At 37.9% G+C, this 21,296-nt stretch overlaps 2 protein-coding genes across 26 annotated transcripts in view; both read right to left on the bottom strand.

Moving 5' to 3' along the window:
- The window catches only part of LOC116245638 (sphingoid long-chain bases kinase 2, mitochondrial-like), a 96,721-nt gene that overhangs the window by 23,916 nt on the left and 51,509 nt on the right, over positions 1–21,296 (bottom strand). For 5 of the 24 annotated variants that reach the window (XM_050077720.1, XM_050077716.1, XM_050077714.1 and 2 more), the window contains 5 exons: positions 20,022–20,090; positions 19,809–19,854; positions 19,360–19,436; positions 19,139–19,185; positions 18,877–19,058 (listed from right to left, as the gene is read on the bottom strand). The exons of 1 other annotated variant lie outside the window; for it this stretch is intronic. In XM_050077720.1, coding sequence (XP_049933677.1) covers positions 18,950–19,058; positions 19,139–19,185; positions 19,360–19,436; positions 19,809–19,854; positions 20,022–20,033 — 291 coding nt within the window. In that variant the 5' untranslated portion in view covers positions 20,034–20,090 and the 3' untranslated portion in view covers positions 18,877–18,949. 18 more of the 24 variants (XR_007573331.1, XR_007573336.1, XR_007573342.1 and 15 more) reach the window with 12 other exon arrangements.
- Positions 2,154–8,726, bottom strand: LOC116252276 (uncharacterized). 2 transcript variants are annotated; one of them, XM_031626436.2, is made up of 3 exons: positions 8,498–8,726; positions 6,443–6,542; positions 2,154–2,666 (listed from the first exon to the last, which is right to left on the bottom strand). In XM_031626436.2, exons 1-3 carry the CDS (start codon positions 8,624–8,626, stop codon positions 2,458–2,460), a joined length of 438 nt encoding a protein of 145 aa, XP_031482296.1. In that variant the 5' UTR covers positions 8,627–8,726; the 3' UTR covers positions 2,154–2,457. The 2 variants fall into 2 exon arrangements, with proteins under 2 accessions (XP_031482296.1, XP_049933702.1); XM_050077745.1 differs by lacking the exon at positions 2,154–2,666 and adding an exon at positions 5,708–5,978.

The following is a 21,296-nucleotide window of genomic DNA, read 5'->3' as shown; positions in this document are numbered from 1 at the left end:
AGCAGCAAGACTCTATGACTTTGTTTTTGAATGTTCATCCTCAATGAACTGTTGTAAACAATGTGCAGATCAAACACTGGACCCGCCGTTGAACTGGAGAACTTTGAGATAGTGATGGGGCTTCAGTATTTCATCAAGAATCTAGGCTCAAAGTGATTCACAGGATCTCAAAACAAACAACATTCTGCTCGTTGGAGGATGAACCAAGAATTTCAGACTTCGGACTGGCCAGAATGCTGGTGGTGATCAAACTCAACCAAATACTGTCAGAGTTGTAGAACCTATAAGTGCTCTTGCTCAATGTTATGAGATGGTTCTGCTGTGTCTCCCACACTCCCAAGCCTGATGTACGACTCTAAATCGTTGATTAAAATGTGTGCAGTGGGTACATGCCACCAGAATATGCATTGGAAGGGCGCTACTCTGCCAAATCTGATGTCTTCAGCTTTGGAGTCATAATTCTCGAGATTGTGAGTGGAAGAAGATGACAAGTTTCCAGGAAGTAGAGGACTCCATGAATCTATTAGGACATGTAAGTATGTGCACCCCTTTCCTCTCTCTCCCTGTTTACTAAGTCGCGAATAGGCATAATGGTCTACTATGCAGTGTAAAAGCACATAAACTGTTTGCTCATATAGACCCAACAAATGCAGGAGAAAAAGCTTTGAGGATCTATTTATAAACCTGTATCAATGAGTTGAAATCATACATGGTAGCAACTCCCTTTTACCTTGCAAAATACATGCATAGATACCTACTAAAAATTTGAAATTCATGATCTAGATTTTTCGGCTAGTATGTCCCTCTCCTGTAGTAAAAGCTTGATTTAGGATGTGATAGAGGTATTTGGCTGGAAAAGTTATACATATATATAAATATATATACACACACAAAAAGTAAGATGCTTTATTATTTTCTGACCATTGATAGTTTATGCATCAAACTTTTATCCGGTGATTGATTTTGATATACGTGAGTTGTACTATACAGGCATGAAAGCTATGGAATGAGGGCAAGGGATCGGATTTCCTTGATCCATTATTAGGAAAACGATGCCAGTTATATCAGGTGATGAGGTGCATCAATGTGTCCTCCATTGTCCTTGTGCTAAGCAGTAGTTTCTCTGCAACTCTGCTTGTACCTAAGCAGCCAGCCTTTTCTTACAAAGGTAGACATCGGGAATTGGGTTCATCTCCTACGGAAAGTGAACCAACGGCAACCCCAATTTCAATGGTGGAAGCCAGATAATAGTCAAGAATACAAGAATTGAGGGTTCAGAGGATCGTTATTGATTTTGATGTTTCTGAAATAACTGACAAGTATGCTTTCTGTTGTAGAAATGACCCAGGACATTGTTGACCCATCATGAATTCACCACTGATGTGGTTCAAATAGTCACAAAATTATGGCAAAAAGCTGATTCCAAAGAAAAAATTTCCAGATAAGTCGTCGAACCCCGGAAAACTTTTCCAACCCACACGCACAGGGGCCCGACAATTTTCCCAGGATGAAAAAGGGTACCCGTCCGTCAGGGCTTTGAACGGTAACAGACATATTTGAAGGTATGGAAATCTTGTATTTAACTGCTTGAATTATGTCTACAAAAAAAAGCCAAACGAAGCACTTCTAATTCAAGCTAGTTCTTCTTAAACAACAAGAACGGAAGACATGCTTGGCAAAAAACCACCGTTATAGCTCAATAGCAGCGGCAAAGACTACCGGTATTTATCTATACCGGTGCATTTCTTCGACGCTATACCTACTTATAGCGATGATAGGTTTCCCCGCTAAATCAGGCTTTTACCGGTGTTGCTTGTCGCCGTTGGAAGCCTTCACCGCTGTAGACCTATAACGGTGACATCTGCCACCGGTATATGTCATTAAAACTAATCATGCAAGCCGGCTGAAAGTACAGCCGGTGCTATTTGGAGAACACACCCAGTCCGTGAAGCGTGCACCACAACCCTGGCAGACACACTAGGTGTGCACCTAAGGTGCCAGGCTAACTCTCAGCTCTTTCTCTCCCCCCCTCCGTCTTGTGATTTAACACTTACATCTATGCTTAAACAAATTTATCTGTCTAATAAACTGTTTATGAAAAATCGACTTGACATTTTGATTTCCGCACTGAAGGCACTCGCACTCTTGACTTCCTAACAGGGGATAGTTTGTCATTGTAATTGCCTTCATTGTTCGAAAGCTGCAGTCCACGTTATTTCCTATTTCAATTGTTCAATTTACTTTAGCATTGAAATTACGATTATCTAAGTTTGTAGAAACTTGATAAGTTACCTCTACTTGACAAATGCAAAGCGCTTGGAGGAATTCATGTCGAACATGGGATTTCCTGCGGGTGTTTCTCGTAATATGATTGCACAGAAATGAAGGAAATGTTTTGAGGAATCGACCTAAGTTTGATGCTTGAAATCTTGGATGCCTGTGGTATTGCCAACCTGATCATTCTGCAACCAATGGAAGTTGGGACTTGCTTCTGAGGTTCCTGAGATATCCTTCACAGAAAAAGAGCGAGCAATCCAACAACAACCACCATTCACCTTTGGCAGCTATATCATTGCCATTCTTCATACCGTTGTTCAGAAGCATCTTGGTGTTTGCATGAAAAAACTCAATCGAAATTAATTCCCCTCCAGGAAACAGAAAGGTCCCTGCGACAGATAGATTATGGATCTCAAACCAAACATATAGTGACCATGAACCACAGAGATTTTTACAGAGACCAACATGAATATGTCTAATATTTGAACAGTTAACCTAGAGTTTAACATGTGAACTAAGAACAGACTAAACAATACAAGCCTTGCTCCCAACCAAACTAGTTCAGATGATTCCTTGTTCCCTTCTGGTTTATATTACCATGTACGCACAATCCTCATGAACGAAGTTCTGCTAGGAAACCTAATAAGGGTTAAGACAGTGTACTTAACCACCCAGATTTTCAGTCCCTTTTGTACATATCTCTAAGTCTCACTCAGGGCCAAAACCCATCATTGATAAGCAAAATACATCAATAGCAACCACAATCAAAGAATGGAAGTTGCAATCGAAATAGAACCACCAACATAGCTGGATGGTTTTAAGACATATTACTGCCGAACGCAACTAGCTGCATCAATTGGATTATGATGGCCTATTCGGTGAGCATCGTCAACTTATGGCGAACAACAATTTTTTTTCAAAATCAAAGCCAGAACCTTACCAAGAGTAACATTATCCACGAGTTAATGTAAATGAATTATGAAACAAGATCAATGGTAAATTCTCACGCATCCTTCCAACTTCATCTTTCCTCAGTGTTATAAATAGCACATAACTGCGAATGATCAGATATGGACCCCATGTTTTTTTTTTTTTCTTACAGAGCTGCACATGGATCTAGAAGCGACTATGGTACAGGAAACGTCCCATGACCAAAATCAATGCATCATGTATCAAATGGATAAATAGAATACGTAGTCTACCATGATCTATGATTTCAAAATTGCAAAAACAAGAGATTTCTTAATTAAAAAGTTAAACGTTAAACAGACAATTTAATATATATATATATATATATAAAAATCCTTGTCATTGTAAACAGAGGTTCATGAATTGAAAAAAGGTTGAAAACAAATGCAACTGAATCCACCGGGTTCTGGTTCCTGATAGTTGATTGAGTTGTGGTTCAGCATCAATCAATAAAATTTGGTTGATGTCCAAGACACGCATAAAACATTGCCAAATTGCATAATGTAGGTTAGGTTCAAAGTTGCATCTGAAAAATAGGAAAAATTTCTCTCCATGGACATCCATAACAAGTAAATGCTGCCTATGCTACTACAGAATGCAAGGTCCCATTAGAAGAATCAGAATGACCAGTAAAAAATTACTCTCAGTACTTAACAGTTATCGAAACAAATAAGTTCTTATTATCGAATAAATCTACCTTGCAGCTGGTTGACAGAAGGAGAGAATATTCATTGCATAAAAATGTAGACATCAGCATCACTAAATGAAACCTACAAAAGGACAATGATTTATGTAGATTAAGATGAAGAAGGAACACATTATTATGACTGAAAACATCGAAAACATATTGCGTCTTCATCAAAAGTCAAAAAAAGGAAAAGGAAAATATGAAAGTTGATTTCTTTATCCAATTATGTGCACAACTCAAATCAAGTCAGAGGTGCCAAGCAGTTTCTTGTCTATAAAGCATAACTGTTGTCATGGTTCTCATCATATCAAGTCAGATGTCTAACCTAATTTGGTTTAGATGTTGAATTTAGATTTGGGCAAAAAGAGACATATTAGGTGTTGTATGAAAAAGAGGCTACAAAATCTAAAATCCAACTGCACTTACCTTGGGAAGTATCATTTGAAGTGGATCAAGCTCTATCATCTGAGCTAGATTCTGTAATTAGGCTCATGAGAGGTTAAGAGTAGATTCATTGAGGAAGAAATAGAAGAAATACTACTTTGTTCTTTTTGTGCATTAGTCGCCCTCTTGTAATTGTTTCGAGCTCATGTTGTCCTCCATTGTCGCCTGATCTACTATGATAAGGGTGTCCTTCATTATTGTGATCTTTCACTCCAACGTTGGTTGCCCTGAATATAGGACATCAGGCCCTAATATGCCTCAATTTTGGTTCTTGAAATGTGGAAGCTTGTAAATTTTCATATTGTTCCCATGTCTAGATGTCAAAAGTACTTTCTCTTCTTCTTTGGTTACACGAACTCTATATTCATTTTTGCACAAACTTAATATTGTCTCCGCCCCACTTAATTTTGTAATTTCTTGAACTGGAGTTGGAGGAAAAGGAACAGTAAAAAGAACAACCCTAGCTTGTTCAAATTTGTGCCTTAAACCTTTAAATCTTTAGGCAACGAAAGGATCTCAGTTCTTCAATTTTAGCAACTCTAATTTCATGGCAATCATAAAGAGGCCTGAGACTGGAACCAAGTTGACCAATTTCAACCAAACACCTAGATATCTCCATGAAATATTCTCTAACACTTTTTTTATGTTCTTGCTTAACATCTTCAACCTTTAAAGTAAATTGGCACTTCCAAACCATATCTTTTTGCATAAACACAAAATTTCGGTATTCCCAAGCATCACTAGCCTCTTCGTTGTGAATGATATTTTGAGCTATTCTAGGCTCAATATTTCCATGTATTCATTTTTTAATTCTTGCATTCATACCTTCCCAATCATTTACACTCTTATAATAATCATTTAAAGCTCGTTGTCTTTCATCACCTTCCAAAGTTCTTTCTCTCCATTTCCAATTATAATCGATATAGGGTACAATTGAGGAGAAGCACCTTTAATGTAGCCCCAAAGATGTCTTCCATTGATGTGCATCTCAAGACACTTTGACCACAAATGTAAATGCTTCGTTAATTTGAACGTATCACATGTTTCACCATAATGTTTCTTGAATCTCCATTTGAAGATAGGATCATTCAAAATCAAATTAAAGATGATCAATTAAGATTCATACAATCATTTAATGTGCCCAAAGATTCCATTGATGTCATCTCAAGACATTGACCACAACATGTAAATGGCTTCGTCTAATTGAACGGTATCACATGGTTTTCACCATCAATGTTTCTCTTGGAATCTTCCATTTGAAGAAGGATGTTTTTAGCCTTGATCAACTCTCAAACATAGCCTCAATCAGCTTTAAAGATGACTTCAAAATTAAAGAAGTTATACTCTTTTTATATCAAAAATTTCAGCGAACAGTTGGCCATCATGAGAGAATTAAGAGACAACTTGAGTGTAGTACTAGTCAATAATATCAGTGAGACTGTCTACCAGCAGAAGATCAACTCCAAAACTGTCCAAAACAGCATCTACAGAAAGATAGAAATCTTCAAGGATGCTTCAGTCGATAAACATGTAGCTTTTTCTCTTGCAGCAGATAACTCAAATTTCTCAGCAGCAAGTAGGAACCACAAGAATCCAGGCTCTAATACCACGAAAACATGACTGATAACAGTCACATACACAAACCCACAACAATCTCACAATGATGGGCACTAACGCCAAATCACAAAGGAAATGGAGAATGAGAATAATGTAATTGAAATCCGAAGAAGCTGTAAAAACAGAATATTTACAAAAAGATATCATGGTCTATATATACATCCAAAAGAATGAAAAACAACGAAGTATGAGAAGAACCACCCACTGGACTAGCTCCAACTCAGCTGAAAATATAATAATACAGAAAAATAAAGAATCTAAAAAAGTTACATATATTCACGTATACAAGTATGCATATTAAATGTACACCCATCCACCCACCCACACACACACATGTATATATGAGGCTCTCATATGTATTAAACACAAAAAAGATCATGCATAATATATAAAAGAAAAACTGTCAATCCTAGTGATTGTTCAACTGTTTTCACAAAAGAACAGTACCTCCTAATAAAAAATTTTCCATATTGATCTTGAAAGAAGTCCATGAACCATCCAGGCCACTAGTTGCCATCACATGACCTGCTGCCCATGACAAAGTAGCTGGTAATGGTAAATGCACGAAGGTCAATCGCGGGTTAACTACTGTAAGGATTTGAAAGACCCATTTCTAGCTATAGACAACAAGAAATAAGTGAGTTGCACACATCATGACAAAAAAAAAAGGTACATGAAAAAACATGATATAAGTTCCAGGAGATGCACGTCCTAGGATCTAAGGAATAGATGCAACCAACTTAACTATTATTGACTTTCCAAAATATTTCAACGCCCAAAAAACCAAGTACCTAAGAAGAGACGATAAAGTTAGATGAAGACTTTTCACCATACCAATCAAAACACACACACCTATTACCACACCTTCCAAAAGTAAATAGTTAGGTAAATAAATAAATCCAGTCTGAACCTTTACATACAAGATTCCAAAAAAAGATGATTAAGGGGATGTTTGATAAGAAGAATATTTCAGATTTTGAAGCTTATATATGTATTTGAACTGAACATCATGTCCTTTTTTGTCATGATGTTCAATGTAGAAACATCATAAATGAATATATATATATATATATATATATATATTCACATTAGGTTTACAACTACACAAATGTTTGTTAACCACTACACCTAAGTAGTGTAGCTTTTCAAGGTTCTTCAATCATCAAAGAAAAAAGTCCATTTTTAGGCACATCTTTTGCCCATATTCAAAAAATTGGAACCAATATCTTTTACAGTTTTTAAAATAAGGGCCATAAGTTCAGGAAAACTATCAAATAAGGGCCTAAAAAGAACTTCTAATAATTGGAAAAATAGAAAATGTTAGCAAGAACAATAAGGTATAATTAATTTAGCAATCAGCGCAATATTGATAAAAGTTTCAGCTAAACTCTTTGTTTGTAAAAAGTTCACTTCACTGGAACCCAATTCTTTGAGATCAAAAGGTGAGATATCCCCAGCAGTCTCCATCCGTGGTTACAAAGTAGCCTCTTTGCTTTGCCAATCAAAAGGTGAGATATCCCCAGCAGTCTCCATCCGTGGTTACAAAGTAGCCTCTTTGCTTTGTGGCAAGTCAGGTCCTCATGTGGACATAGGTGCCAATGGCGGTATGGTCATCATATAGCCTATTCAATAAAAAATGCCTATATAATTGGCTGCTAAATGTCTCTTGTTCTAAATGATGTCTACTGTCATGGCCTTTCCAAGTGTTATCAGATAACCCGAAAACTGCTTTAGATGTTAATGAGCATAAATTTATGTTTTTTATGAACCTTGGAATTCATTCCTTTCTATCGTGATTATTGTTGGTGTACTCACTGTTATTTTCGTCATATCTCTCTCTCTCTCTGCTGGACCACAGTTCAATTAGTTATTTGGGCAACACGACCAACCCATTCTCATTCTTTACCATCTAAAATGAAGCATCACTTTTCAGTTGAAAAACTTGCAGATGATGAAACTCAAAAATAGATTCTAATTTGTCATTTGATCGGAAGCCTTTGTTAAGGAAGCTGGTGCACGGATCAAAGCCTACAATAAGTTCAACTGATCTGATGAAGATGCTCCACTTGGGATGGAATGGCTGCATTTGTGTGCTGCTGATATCCAACAGTAATTGAATTCCAGATTTTTAATTATCATTTCATCAAACAAGTCTTTTCAATTCTGGAATCAAAAACTCCAGGCCATCAAACACAAAAGGAAACTGAAACCAGTCTTCAGCGGAAGAGCTACGCACAAAACATGGATTCCACAGAAACAAAAAAAAAAAAATCAGAAATACACGTAACCCGTTATCCATTCCACGGCACAGAAAATCCAAAAACAAAAACCGAAGAGTTTCTAACGGACAGAGAATCTGACGGGACAGAATGCATAGCTTAAAAAAAAAACCAAAACAACAAAAAAAAAAGCCAAGGAACAATAAACTAAAAGATCCAACACAAACAGACTGAAATTCATTAAAATAGACCGCGACATCCATCGTTTGTAATCGAATCCTACCGCTGTGGCTGCTTCTCGCCGGTCGGAGATCTGCTGGGTGCCGGAAAAAGCACCGGTCCGACGGCAAGTACCACCTTTGTGGTTGCCGCTCACAGGAAATCGGTCAAGGGAGAAACGCCGGTGAGTCATTCCATCGGAATGGCGAGTTGGAAGTCGGAAATTTGCAAAACCCTAAAATGCCGACGAGTTTTCCTGTTTCGGCTGTTGGAAGTCGGAAATTTGCAAAACTCTAAAACCCTAAAATGCCCTTCAAGGTTTTATAAAATTTATTCTGCATCTACCATTAAATGTTTTTTAAAATTACAAATGATGCCACCGTCAGCCTCAAACGAAAGAAGCGTAAAAGAAGACGCGAAGAAAACGCGTTTTTTTCCGAGCGGACCGTTTTTTTTAAAAACGCGTTGCAAATTAAAATCTCGCGTTTTTTTAGTTTATTTTTAAAATACTGCGGTTTTGTGACTTTAAATTATCAAATTCTGAAATGAAATGGCGGATTATTCATTTGATAATCAGCTCTTGTGAGCATAAAAACTGTGTATTATCATGTCATTAAAACAAAGAAGCAATGCAAAGTAAAAAAATGCACTACTTGTGATGCATGGTAAGAGGAGGTCTCTTCTGGAACGAAGAAATTCAATGTGCTAGAACTTTCATGCTTCTCACTGAAATTACATTGGTTTGAGGTGGGCATAGATTCATTCAAAAAAAGCACGCCATCCTGCTAATATTCAGTGTGGGAAAAAATAAAAAGAGCGAAAGCTTGGAGCTGGCACTATTTGACCTACAACTTATCATGGCAGCAACCAAAAATTTCTTCCAATCAAATAAGCTTATACAAGGTGGCTTCGGTTCTGCATACAAACTATCACTTATATCCCTCTCTCACTTTCTCTCTCTCTCTCTCTCCCCCACACTTCTTTACATGTGTGTTTGTGTATATATATATAGATATAATTTGTGCTCCATTATTTATGATCGTCTGGCATGTGTCGCCAGATACCGTGCGCGGATGGTTCTCGGAAATCGAATTCCTAGAAAAACTCACAAGATTTAAAATATAGGTTAAAAGAATTTGTCAAAATCCGACAAATTGGATTGGATTCTATATGAATCCAAATCAACAGTTTTTATATTACTTTAAGTTTGTTAGAAATTAGAGAGACCTAAGAGATTGTCGGATTTTGAATTTTTCTTTTCTGATCACTTTTAGATTTGAGCCTTTTGGTTTATAAGTAGAGTCAGATTAAAAAATTGGCAGAAATCAGATTAATCCACTACTGAAAATGGCATAAAGGGTGATAAATAGTGGACTTCTCAAAGGCATGATGACATTGTCTCACACAGGCTATTTGAGGCTTATAAGAATTCAAGTGCTTCTAGTGGACAATCTGCTTGTTGGATTTCCAGTCATTGACGAAAAAGAAAAACAGATAATAAGTTTACATTTTGTGATTGAAAGGGTATGCAGGAAGTAGCTGTCTATGGAGCTTATGAATGAAGTGAGGTTAATAGCAAAGCCAGCTTATAGGCTGTTGTATTGAAGAGGAAGGGAAGAGAAGAGAGGATTTTGGTTTGGTCAATGAATACATGCCCAACAGAAGCCTCGACATATTCCTGTTTGGTTTGTTTCTCTTGCCTCTGTTCTCATGCCTTTGTTGCAATCACAATTAGGTGCTGTAGTAGACATGATTTAAATGTAAAACAATGAGAATTAAGGTCAAGTAATTGGTTTTTTAAGTCAAATATTGGAAGCTGAGAAAGACAGCGACTGACCAATACACTAAATTAAATTTTACAGATCAAACAAGTTAAGAAAACCAAAAAAGGACAGCTTTCTGTCCATAATAAGTCCTAAAGTTAGTTATCATGTCTATTTTATAAACAAAAAACGGTCTAAGCAATTGATAATATAACAAGCGAGAAGCACGTCCTACAAGTTTTGTCAAGTTCACAACTGTTGATTTTGAAGATAAAAATTGAACCTATATTAGTCACATGATGAATATTGTGCAAAACTTACTCTTTCCATTCAAATAATCCAGAGTAAGAGTTCGTTTAATATTTGATCTGCCTGCCATGTGCAGATCCAGATAACAGGTTCCATTCATGAAGCAAACGGTACCTTTGAAATGCCTTCAATCTCGAATCGGAATGCCACTATACAACAATTGAAGTCCAGTCTGGTCAGCAATGATCCTACTTGTGTGCTTGACGCTTTCGAGCGTGACTGATTAGTCTTAGAAACTTGATCACCTCGCAGCATCCCCAGTAACCATATTGACAACGCTCTTCTTATTGCACCTCACACCAGTATCAACCGAACTAACATATGACAGTAGATTCAGCAGAAGAAAGTACGGCAGCACCAGTAAAGATGCATAAATTGCATTCTGAATATACAGGGTTGCATCTCAAATCTCCCCTGAGTTGAGACTCATGCGAACTTCATAAGCAAGAGATTTTACATATATTGTTCTCACATCAACAATTTGACAGAATCATGAATGTAAACTAATGAGACCCTCAAGTCTGAAGTCGAGAACAACAAATATCATTGGAAAATCTGCTTTTGAAGACAAGATTTTACACCAGTCCTCTTTGGGTTGAAGATGTAGTGTTATACAAGGCTCGTTTATTCACTTGTTATTTAACTATCTGCTTAATTTCACTTGAACGTCAGTGCAATTACTTCAGACAGATCTGCACTCCCACAATCAATTAAATACCAGATGCAACGTTTCTTTTCTGCTGATTCAATTGAGATGCAACCTGTACTAAATTTCTTTAAATGTCTCGGCACACCTGTAAATGATCCCAAAGACTTCCCTGATTTCTAAACAATACTGACAGACCCATGCCGTCATGTCTCGTGAATGTGAAAAAAATATAATTACCAGAACTTACATCAAATTTGAACGGTAATAGGCATATTTGAAGGTATGGGAATCTTGTATTTATCAGCTTGAATTATATATAAAACAAAAGCTAAACGAAGCACTTCAAATTCAAGCTGATTCTTGTTAAACAACAACGGAAGACATGTTTGGCAAAAAACCACCGTTATAGCTCAATAGCGGCGACGAAGACTACCGGTATTTGTCTATACCGGTGCGTTTTTTCGACGCTATACTTGCTTATACCGATGATACTTTCCCCCGCTAAATCGTACTTTTACCGGTGCTGCTCGTCGCCGTTGGAAGTGTTCACCGCTGTAGAGCTATAACGGTGATATTAGCCACCGGTATACGTTATTAAAACTAATCATGCAAACCGGCTGAAAATACAGCCGGTGTTATTTGGAACCCACGCCCCAGAGGTGCCAGGCCTACCTCTCTTCTCTCTCTCTCTCTGGTAATTTAACACATATATCTTTGATGCTAAAACACATTTATCTGTTTAATAAACTGTCTATGAAAAATCGACTTGACATGTTGATTTCTGCACTGAAGGTACTTGCACTCTTTCATACTCAGACTTCCTAATATCGGATAGTTTGTCATTCTAATTGGCTTCATTGTTCGAAAACTGCAGTCCACATTATTTCCTATTTCAATTGTTCAATTTCGTTTAGCATTGAAATTATGTTTATTTAAGTATGTAGAATCTTGATCAGTTACCTCTACCTCTAGCTGACAAATGCAAAGCGCTTGGAGGAATTCATGTCGAACGTGGGATTTTCTGCGGGTGTTTCTCATAATATGATTGCACATAAATGAAGGAAATGTTTTGAGGAATCGACCTCAGTTTGATGCCTGTGGTATTGCACCTGATCATTCCGCAACCAATGGAAGTTGGGACTTGCTTCTGAAGTGTGCACGAGCAATCCAACAACAACCACCATTCACCTTTGGCAGCTACATCATTTGCCATTCTTCATATTGCTGTCCAGAAGCATCTTGGTGTTTGCATGAAAAAACTCCCTCAAAATTGATTCCCTTAAATTCCCCTCTACGAAACAGAAAAGGTTCCTTGCAACAGACAAATTATGGATATCAAACCAAACATATAGTGACAATGAACCAGAGAGGTTTTTATAGAGACCAACATGAGTATGTCTAATATTTGAACAGTTAACCTAGAGCTTAAAATGTGAACTAAGAACTCACTAAAGAATACAAGCCTTGCTCTCAACCAAACTAGTTCAGATGATTCCCTCTTCCCTTCTGGTTTATGTTACCATGTATGCACAAACCTCATGAACGAAGTTCGGATAGGAAACCTAATAAGGATTAAGTAAGTCTCCAGCAAACTTAACCACCCAGATTTTCAATCCCTTTTGTACACATCTCTAAGACTCAGTCTGGGCCAAAAGCCCATCATTGATAAGCAAAATACATCAATAGCAACCACAATCAAAGAAATGGAAGTTGCACTACTATTGATTTTAGAATGTCTCAATCGAAATAGAACCACCAACATAATTGATGGTTTGAAGACATATTATGGCCGAACACAACTAGCTGCATCAATTGGATTATGGTGGCCTATTCAATGAGCATCGTCAACTTATGGACTAACAGTTTTTTTTCAAAATCAAAGCCAGAAACTTACCAAGAGCAACATTATCCACGAGTTAATGTGAATGAATTATGAAACAAGATCAATGGTAAACTCTCATGCATCCTTCCAACTTCATCTTCCGTCAATGTTATAAATAACATATAACTACGAATGATCAGAGAGCTTCCATGATCAGATATGGACCCCACATTTTTTTTTCTTACAGAGCTGCACATGGATCTAGAAGCGACTATGGTACAGGAAACGTCACATGACCAAAGTCAATGCATCATCTATCAAATGGATAAATAGAATACGTAGTTTACCTTGATCTATGATTTCAAAATTACAAAAACAAGAGATTTCTTAATTAAAAAGTTAAACATTAAACAAACAATTTAATATATATATATAAAAAAAACCTTGTCATTGTAAACAGAGGTTCATGAATTGAAAAAGTTGAAAACAAATGCAACTGAATCTGAACGGGTTCTTGTTCCTGATAGTTGATTGAGATGTGGTTCATCATCAATCAACAGAATTTGGTTGATATTCAAGACACGCTTGAAACGTTGCCAAATTGCATAATGTAGGTTAGGTTCAAAGTTGCATATAAAAAATAGGAAAAATTTCCCTCCATGAACATCCATAACAAGTAAATGCTGCCTATGCTACTACGTATGCAAAGATCATTAGAAGAATCTGAATGACCAGTAAAATTCCTCTCAGTGCTTAATAGTTATCGAAATAAATAAGTTCTTATTATGCATGATTACTCCTTGGAATCTTCAAATAACTTACTCATCAAATTTGAACTTCTATGAAATCTTTAATAACAAATATAGACCCAAATATACCCTGGAAGTTCTGTGTCAGTTTAGGTGAAGTCAGCCTATATTTTACCTTCCGCTTTAAATGCGTAATAAATGTCTTTCAGGAAGCTTAACATTCAACCTTAAAAACTTTAAAGAACATCAAGTGAATTGGACAATTTGTTGGTTGGCAGATGAGCATCTTGGACATCAACAGGGCAAGTTTAAGGGTGATAAACAGCTTTGAAGGGCGGGCATCTTGGATTGTTCTTGGTGGTCAAGCTTCGATGTGCGTGTGCGTGTCACATGAATGGTTTGATGATGATAAGCTACTTATGCTGAATTGGTTTTGACTTCAAGTATGAGTTATTAGTAGAGATGTTCACAAGCCGAGTTAGAGGGATAAAGAATATACTCTAACTCGTTAACATGTTATATCTAATACAATTAGTAGCACATAAGAATGTAGAGAGAAAAAAAAAAGAATAAAGAAAAACAGAAGGAAGGCTTCAGCGAAGAAATCTATATTGCAGCTGGTTGACAGAAGGAGAGCATATTTCATTGCAAAAAAGTGTAGGAGACAAATATCCGCTGCAATTTTGTGCAACAAACAACCATACATCCTTCAGAAAGCTTAACGATCGCGCCAATGCGCACAGATGAGAGATCGGAACCCTTAGGAGTTCTAGCTTTTCAAGGGACGCACAGCTTCCAACATACACACCACGTGTCGCATTTGAAAGACCTAACCAGGCCCTTCCAATGGATGAAAGATTAGACACAGACGCTAACAGAGAACGAGAGCGAGACGATACATAGAAACCTATAGGCTACAGAACTGGAAAGGCAATGTGTCATGGGGTCGTACCTTGGAAATTCAACCCACGAGAAAGGGATTGTCGATGTTCTTCTTTCTTCCATCATAGCATCTCGGAACCTCGACCTTCATCATCTTCATCTACATCGGTGTCTATCCCCAAATCCTCCCACATCTTTGTCGTTTGAACAATCGGAAGTACATATATGGAATTGATAGGCTGATAACAGGAATTGACAAATTTTAATTCGAGGAAACCAACCGCCGTTAACAAAAGGCCAATTGTGCACAAACATACTATGCCATATACACCATTTGCACCGTTTGCGTTATCGATTTGCACTTTCATTCTGGAAACCATATTGCCATTCCAAACATCGGCATCCATTCAATTTAATTTGAAATAATGATCCAAGTTCTTGTTATAAAGCAAATAGACAGATGCGACGTGGTTCTGCAGCTAATTTCGGTCAATCTGGATAAATGCCAGAAAGGAGACGACGAAAATGAAAAAACACAAATTCAGAACCAGAAAAGATTCGTGAATGAAATAACAAAAACCCAACCATTACACCGAACTCCGTGAATCAAATGTAAAGTTACCGGTAATTGAGATAGAGAGGAGATTAGAAAGAAACAGAAAATAGGCAAGTTTGAGCCACATTACCTCAATCTTGTGAATCTGATTCTGCTTGGCATTTAGTGAAGCAAATCTTTGTTGGAAAAAAAATTGTTTCATCCCTTGGATGAGATAGAAATCTAGATTTGAGAAAGAGAGGGAGTTGTGACGATTGATCGTGAGAGAGGGCAAGCAATGGAGTGTAAGGGGGGGGAGAGAGAGACAGCGGAGGATTTAGGGTTCGAAAAGAAACGAAAGAAAATGCCGCAAGGATTTATGGTGAACAGCGGTGTTTTCAGAAGTGTAAGAACTTCTAATAGCTGGATTTAGGACGGGCCCGTTCTAGATCTAATGTCTATTGTAGTGAACCTTCGGCCCGAGCATGGAGAAGCTCAATTCCTAGTTATTTTTGCGGACTAGTATATTTTTTTTCTGTTGGGCAATGAGTTACTCTGTTTGTTTGTTCTCTGTTACTTTTTCTGCAAAACTTGATAATCAAAACATCGCAAAGTTAAGTAGACCTCATCTCAAAATGCAAAACCAACAGCACCACTTAATCTAAACTAATTGATAATGTCAAACCAAATCTCGAAAAAGAAGATAACGAAATAGAAGGGAAATTAGCTGCCCAGATTCAAGAAGAAATTAAGAAATAGTCAGATAGGACGTAGGACGCTACACTTTGGTCCATATGTGCATGCATCCTTTCGAAATAACAAGAAAAAGAAAGGTTTTTTTTTTTAAAAAAAAAGAAAAATTGGTTGTAAAAAAGGTACATAAATAAAGGGAAAATTTTCTTAACTAGAAGAGCAGGGGCTTGGGTCATGCTATGGAGGATGAGAAGCATCGTCTCAAGAAAAACACAGAAAGTCAACAAAAACATGTGTAATTGGCTTAAAGCTATCCATGCATCAACTTTGGGGCATCTGATAATTCATATTTGAAATTCATGAATGTGACGTGGATTTAATGTTGCATGTCTTTGCTGATGTGATAAGATTTCTTGTAAAATCCATGATTCATCAAACTAGATTCAAGCTTGAAATACTTTGATATTAAGAAAAGGTGTGATGCAAGATTGGAGGGGGGAAGTCTGATATTAAATTCACAGTTCTCAAACCTTTAGAATTTTAGATCAAATACAACCAAATGCTCCCTTACAGACATGAAGGCAACTGATTGCCTCATGTCTAAAATCCTACAGGTGATGTGAAATTTTGAAATTTTAGATCTCAAGATTTTAAATCATTGATTGTAATAAGGACTTGAAATTCAATTGAAATTAAGACGCAAAAATTACATTGTGAACATAGAAGGTTGCATCTTGAATCCTCCCAGAGTTGAGAATCGTGCCAACTTGAGGAACAAGAGATTTTACATTTATGGTTCTCACATCAAAAATTTGCCAGAATCATGAACGCAAGCTACTGCGACCGTGAAATCCGAAGTCTAGAAGGAAAATCTGCTTGTAAAGACCAAATTTTTGCCTCATGTCTAAAATCCGACAGGTGATGTGAAATTTTGAAATTTTAGATCTCAAGATTTTAAATCATTGATTGTAACAAGGACTTGAAATTCAATTGAAATTAAGACGCAAAAATTACATTGTGAACATAGAAGGTTGCATCTTGAATCCTCCCAGAGTTGAGAATCGTGCCAACTTGAGGAACAAGAGATTTTACATTTATGGTTCTCACATCAAAAATTTGCCAGAATCATGTAGCCTAACCTTGAAATTAACTTCAAAGTGCTCGTCAGACGAGTTTTCTGTGACTGGTTGGAAATGGGTCATCAACAAGGTGTGCCTCAGGATATTAAGAAAGGTACTCATCATTCTTGAAGGCTGAGCAATCTCTTCACTTATCTTTAAAGGTTTGGAGGTTTGGAAATGTCTGAATTGTGATATATGCCCCTCTACCTGCTTAGTACTCCGAGGAACATGTGATCCTACTATCATCACAGATAATGCATCATTCATTTCTTTTCGGATTTATTATAGGCTTCCGTCTCGTTCCCCCTCCGACAGATACAATGCTTGTAACCATTCGGTCACCTACATGCCTCCTCTCCAATTCTGCCTGGATCATTCTTAACTCTGTCTCCCTTTTATCAACAATGCCTATTGCCTGTTCAAGCTACCATGACAGCTGCAAAGATCTTAAGGTGCAACCCCTCCTAAAAGCTTAAAGCTTGGGGTATATTGATGCAACACTACTAGCAGGTGACTTTCCGGTCTTTTTTTTCTCTACCCACAAGCATGTTTTAAAAAATTGATACCCAATGGTAGCATCTTTAGAGAGTTCAGCCTGCCCCATTGGAACTACTTTGTCTCGCATAGTTCCAGCTATAGCTATGGTAAGATGGACTCTAACAAGCTGTTGATTACCCATCTTCTCCAAACTTGCTGCTCCGTTCCTGCCCTCAATGACATTGAGTCCCCTAGTTTTTGCAGGAAGTACTAACTCGATTGCATAGTTGCAAGCCATCTAACTGCAGCTCTCTGTACACCGATCCACTTTGCTTGTTCTTGCTCATCTAATAGTCGACCCACCACCCTCTCTGTATGCCTACAACGAGTAGTGCACCGATCCACTTTGCTTGTTCTTGCTCATCTAATAGTCCACCCACCACCCTTTTTTTAAACTCACTTGTAGACACTCTGAATGGAAAGACAATCACAATTTCGCCTCCTTCCAAGAAAAAAAAGACTCGGCTTGCAACTCTCACCATTAACTTGCCAACATCAAGAGATGCTTCGGTAGGACTCCCACTCACTAGGCCGCCTGCAGCCTTGCACCACTAGTTGGTCGGAGACAAGTGACCTTTCTAAACCCCATAGTGTGAACATCCCTCCTTTGACTTCTCTACAATTAACAAAGCATTCATCAACCAATCCTTCATACCTATCCATGCCCCATAGGGAGTTTCTATAAACAGACCTTTCTAAACCCCATAGTGTGAACATCCTCCTTTGGCTTCTCTACAATTAACAAAGCATTCATCAACCAATCCTTCAAACCTATCCATGCCCGATAGGGAGTTTCTATTATAAGCAGCGACTCTAATCCTTAGCATCCCTCAGGTGTAAGATGCCTCCCTCTTTCAACGGATGAAAATAAAGAAAATTCTAAAACCTCAAGGTTTCCACTGTGAGGTTCCGCATGTGGGGTTATTTTCATACCGCCACCAAAGGATTTAGGATTCCCTATGCATAGGGCTGTTACTTTAGGAACTAATTCCCATTCACCAGTCTAAAGTGCACAAAATACAATTATACAACGTAATGTACATAAATAACTGAGACTACAGACTGAGTGAGTATTATCAGACATGTTACCAACCCTTATCCTCAGATCACGGTTTTTGTGCCCAATGAAACCTCTCATAGCAACAAAAACATAACATAGATTGCCAAATTTTTTTTACATAGAAGCATAATAGCCGGCCTTTGCACTTCTGTGTGCTTTCACAAAAAAATCATGAAGCCATCATTAGAAATTGTGCAAGTTCCAGCAAACTCAATCAATGAAACGTACAAGTGAACATCTGCAACATTCAAGAAGTAATGATGTTTGGAACCTAGTTGACTAGTCACACCAACATCTGTGTATTTCTTCAGTCCTGCAAGCATTTCAATGTTCAGTTCATTGCATTAAAATCACAAAGAACTAGACAGCAAAACTGATTGTTAAGAACTTAAGAAATCAAATGCAACTCAAGCATATTATAAATGGCAAGTAAATTGGAGGTTTGAGGTTTGCTTTAAGCCTAAAAGCAGCAATGCAATCAATAGCTTGATTAGGGTCGTTCTTCCTGACAAAATTAAACAGACATTATGAGGGCATATAACCTAACATATAAGTTCTAACTATATCAGAAAATGGCAAACTGACCAACCAAAAGTTCTTGCAAAATCAGATCCAGTTCCTAGTGGAATCAACTGAAAAGAAAGTAGTTCCCATCATTAGTATGATCATGTTTCTTATCCCTTATCCCTTATAGAACTATAAACATAACTCAGAGGCACATAACCCATATTGAATGCATATTACAAGAAATACAGGCAGAAATTTATTTAGATTATGAGCAACAAATAGAACATAGTATTGCATACCCCAAGGGCAGTTTTGCATTTATCACCTTGGCCTTTGCCAGGACAGGCTTTCCATCCCAAAAGAAGCCATTCACAACCTGAAAGAACTACCAAGTATTAATCCAACTTGAAATATAATAACAGATAAAACCTCTTGCTATTAATAAATTCTAAAGAAAATGCTTTGAATATTTTCCATGCTGAAGCAATTTTTCCTCCACAAAATTGAACACAAGGCCTTATCTCAATCCGTGGCACAGATTAAGCGTTATCAGTAGTCCTCCATTATAGGTAAAGTTACACTGAATCTATATTTAATAGTTGAGAGATGCCACAGTTGCATTTCTTCCTCACAGTCTTCAAAATTCATACGACCACCTTCCAGATTTAGAGTTTCTGGACGCAGTTCCAAGTTTGTGAATCAAATAAAATACAGCAAAAAATAGGCTACTACCGTAAGGTCCGCGTACCATCACCACCAACAGCTATTACAGCATCCATTCCCTCTTTGATCGCCTGCCAATATCCAAATGTTATCACCTGAACTACATCACTTTATTCATGACAGGTGCTTAAAGAAGAAACGACGCGAAGGAACAAAGGAACCACTAGTCCCTAAACTTCCAGGAAACAGTTCTTATAAAAGACATGGCAAGGAAGCGTCTGATAAAGTAAAGACGCACCAGTTCCGCCATCACCAACAATGACCAGTTTGAAGTTTGGATAATCAACTTGCTCTGGTTCGGCAAAGCCTGGAAAAAAAAACATAACGCAAAGTATTATGGATCAATTAAACCAAAAAAAAAAGTCAAATAAAATGAGTTGACCAGCATCGAAATAGTTTGGAGGCAAACATCCATGGCACAGAAATACAACCACCACCAATAAGGGGAAGGAATACAGAGCAGAGGACAAGGAAAAGCAAAAACAGAATAAAGGCAGAACCACCATCAGAAACCAAAAGAAACAACAGAAACCAAGAAGATGCACAGCGATATCAATCACCAACAACAGGGAAAACAGGATCACGTCATTATCAATAACCAAAAGCACATAGAGCGAAACATGAAGAAGACCCAAGAGAAAAAAAAAACACTTAGGCTAAAAGGACGGAGACCGTCAGAACAACAAGAAGAACACATGGAAGACGGAGGCCAGCATGCTAAAGACCACACAGAGCATCAGCATAAACCCGCTGTGTGAAACAAATCAAAACAAGAAATGACCATATCGACATCGAGAATGGGAGCCAAGACGGAAACAGAGACAGAGAGAGAGAGAGGGAGAGATGGACGGCAAAGCCACACCTGGAACAACCACAACGGTCGAAGGAGGAGAAGGACGTCGCAGAAGCAGGTTGATGCCAGAGAAATGGGGACACCGCCGGAGCAGGATGAGCGGCCTTTGAGTTGGATGTCACTGGAGAAGCGGAGAGGTGGAGAGCACACGCAGGGCGGCAGGAGCACAGAGCACAGGCCGAGAAGAGAAGGAGAAGTCGAAGAGACCGAGAGAGGGAGAGTCGGAGTAGGAGAGAGGGAGAATGAAAAGAAGGAAACCCTAGTCCCTAAAATCTTTTCCCGCCTGCGAAGAAGTGAGCTGAACGCCTGAACCGGTTTTTTAAAACTGGCATGTTAATCGAGCCGAGTCGAGCTTTAACGAGTTCACTTGAGTGAACTTGAACTCAACTCTATTAGTTAAACGAGTCGACTCATGAACTCGAGCTCGACTCGTTTAACTAATGAAGCATCTCGAACTCGCTTACGAGTCGAGCTCGAGTAGCTCGACTCGTTGTGCACCCCTAGTTGTGTCAATCAATCAGCCATTTATTTCGATTGCATCTAATCGACATTTTTAACTTAATGGAGGGGACATTGCTTCATCACGACCTAGGTCTCATGGGACTGTTTTTCCTTTTGTTGAATAAGGTTCATCGACATCTTTTCGGCTCACAATGAGAT

The sequence above is a fragment of the Nymphaea colorata genome, chromosome 1 (assembly GCF_008831285.2).
Source record: "Nymphaea colorata isolate Beijing-Zhang1983 chromosome 1, ASM883128v2, whole genome shotgun sequence".
Classification (NCBI taxonomy): Eukaryota; Viridiplantae; Streptophyta; class Magnoliopsida; order Nymphaeales; family Nymphaeaceae; genus Nymphaea; species Nymphaea colorata.
Note: the sequence above shows the minus strand (reverse complement) of the source record. Positions and strands in the feature narration are given on the sequence as shown.

What these genes read in the sequence shown, in the direction of transcription:
- LOC116252276 (XM_031626436.2), bottom strand. Translation starts at nt 8,626, where the DNA reads ATGACTCACCGGCGTTTCTCCCTTGACCGATTTCCTGTGAGCGGCAAC. An exon ending in GGCGAGAAGCAGCCACAGCG is followed by an intron (nt 6,543 to 8,497) that starts GTAGGATTCGAT and finishes TTACCATTACCA; the next exon opens with GCTACTTTGTCATGGGCAGC. An exon ending in GGAAAATTTTTTATTAGGAG is followed by an intron (nt 2,667 to 6,442) that starts GTACTGTTCTTT and finishes TATCTGTCGCAG; the next exon opens with GGACCTTTCTGTTTCCTGGA.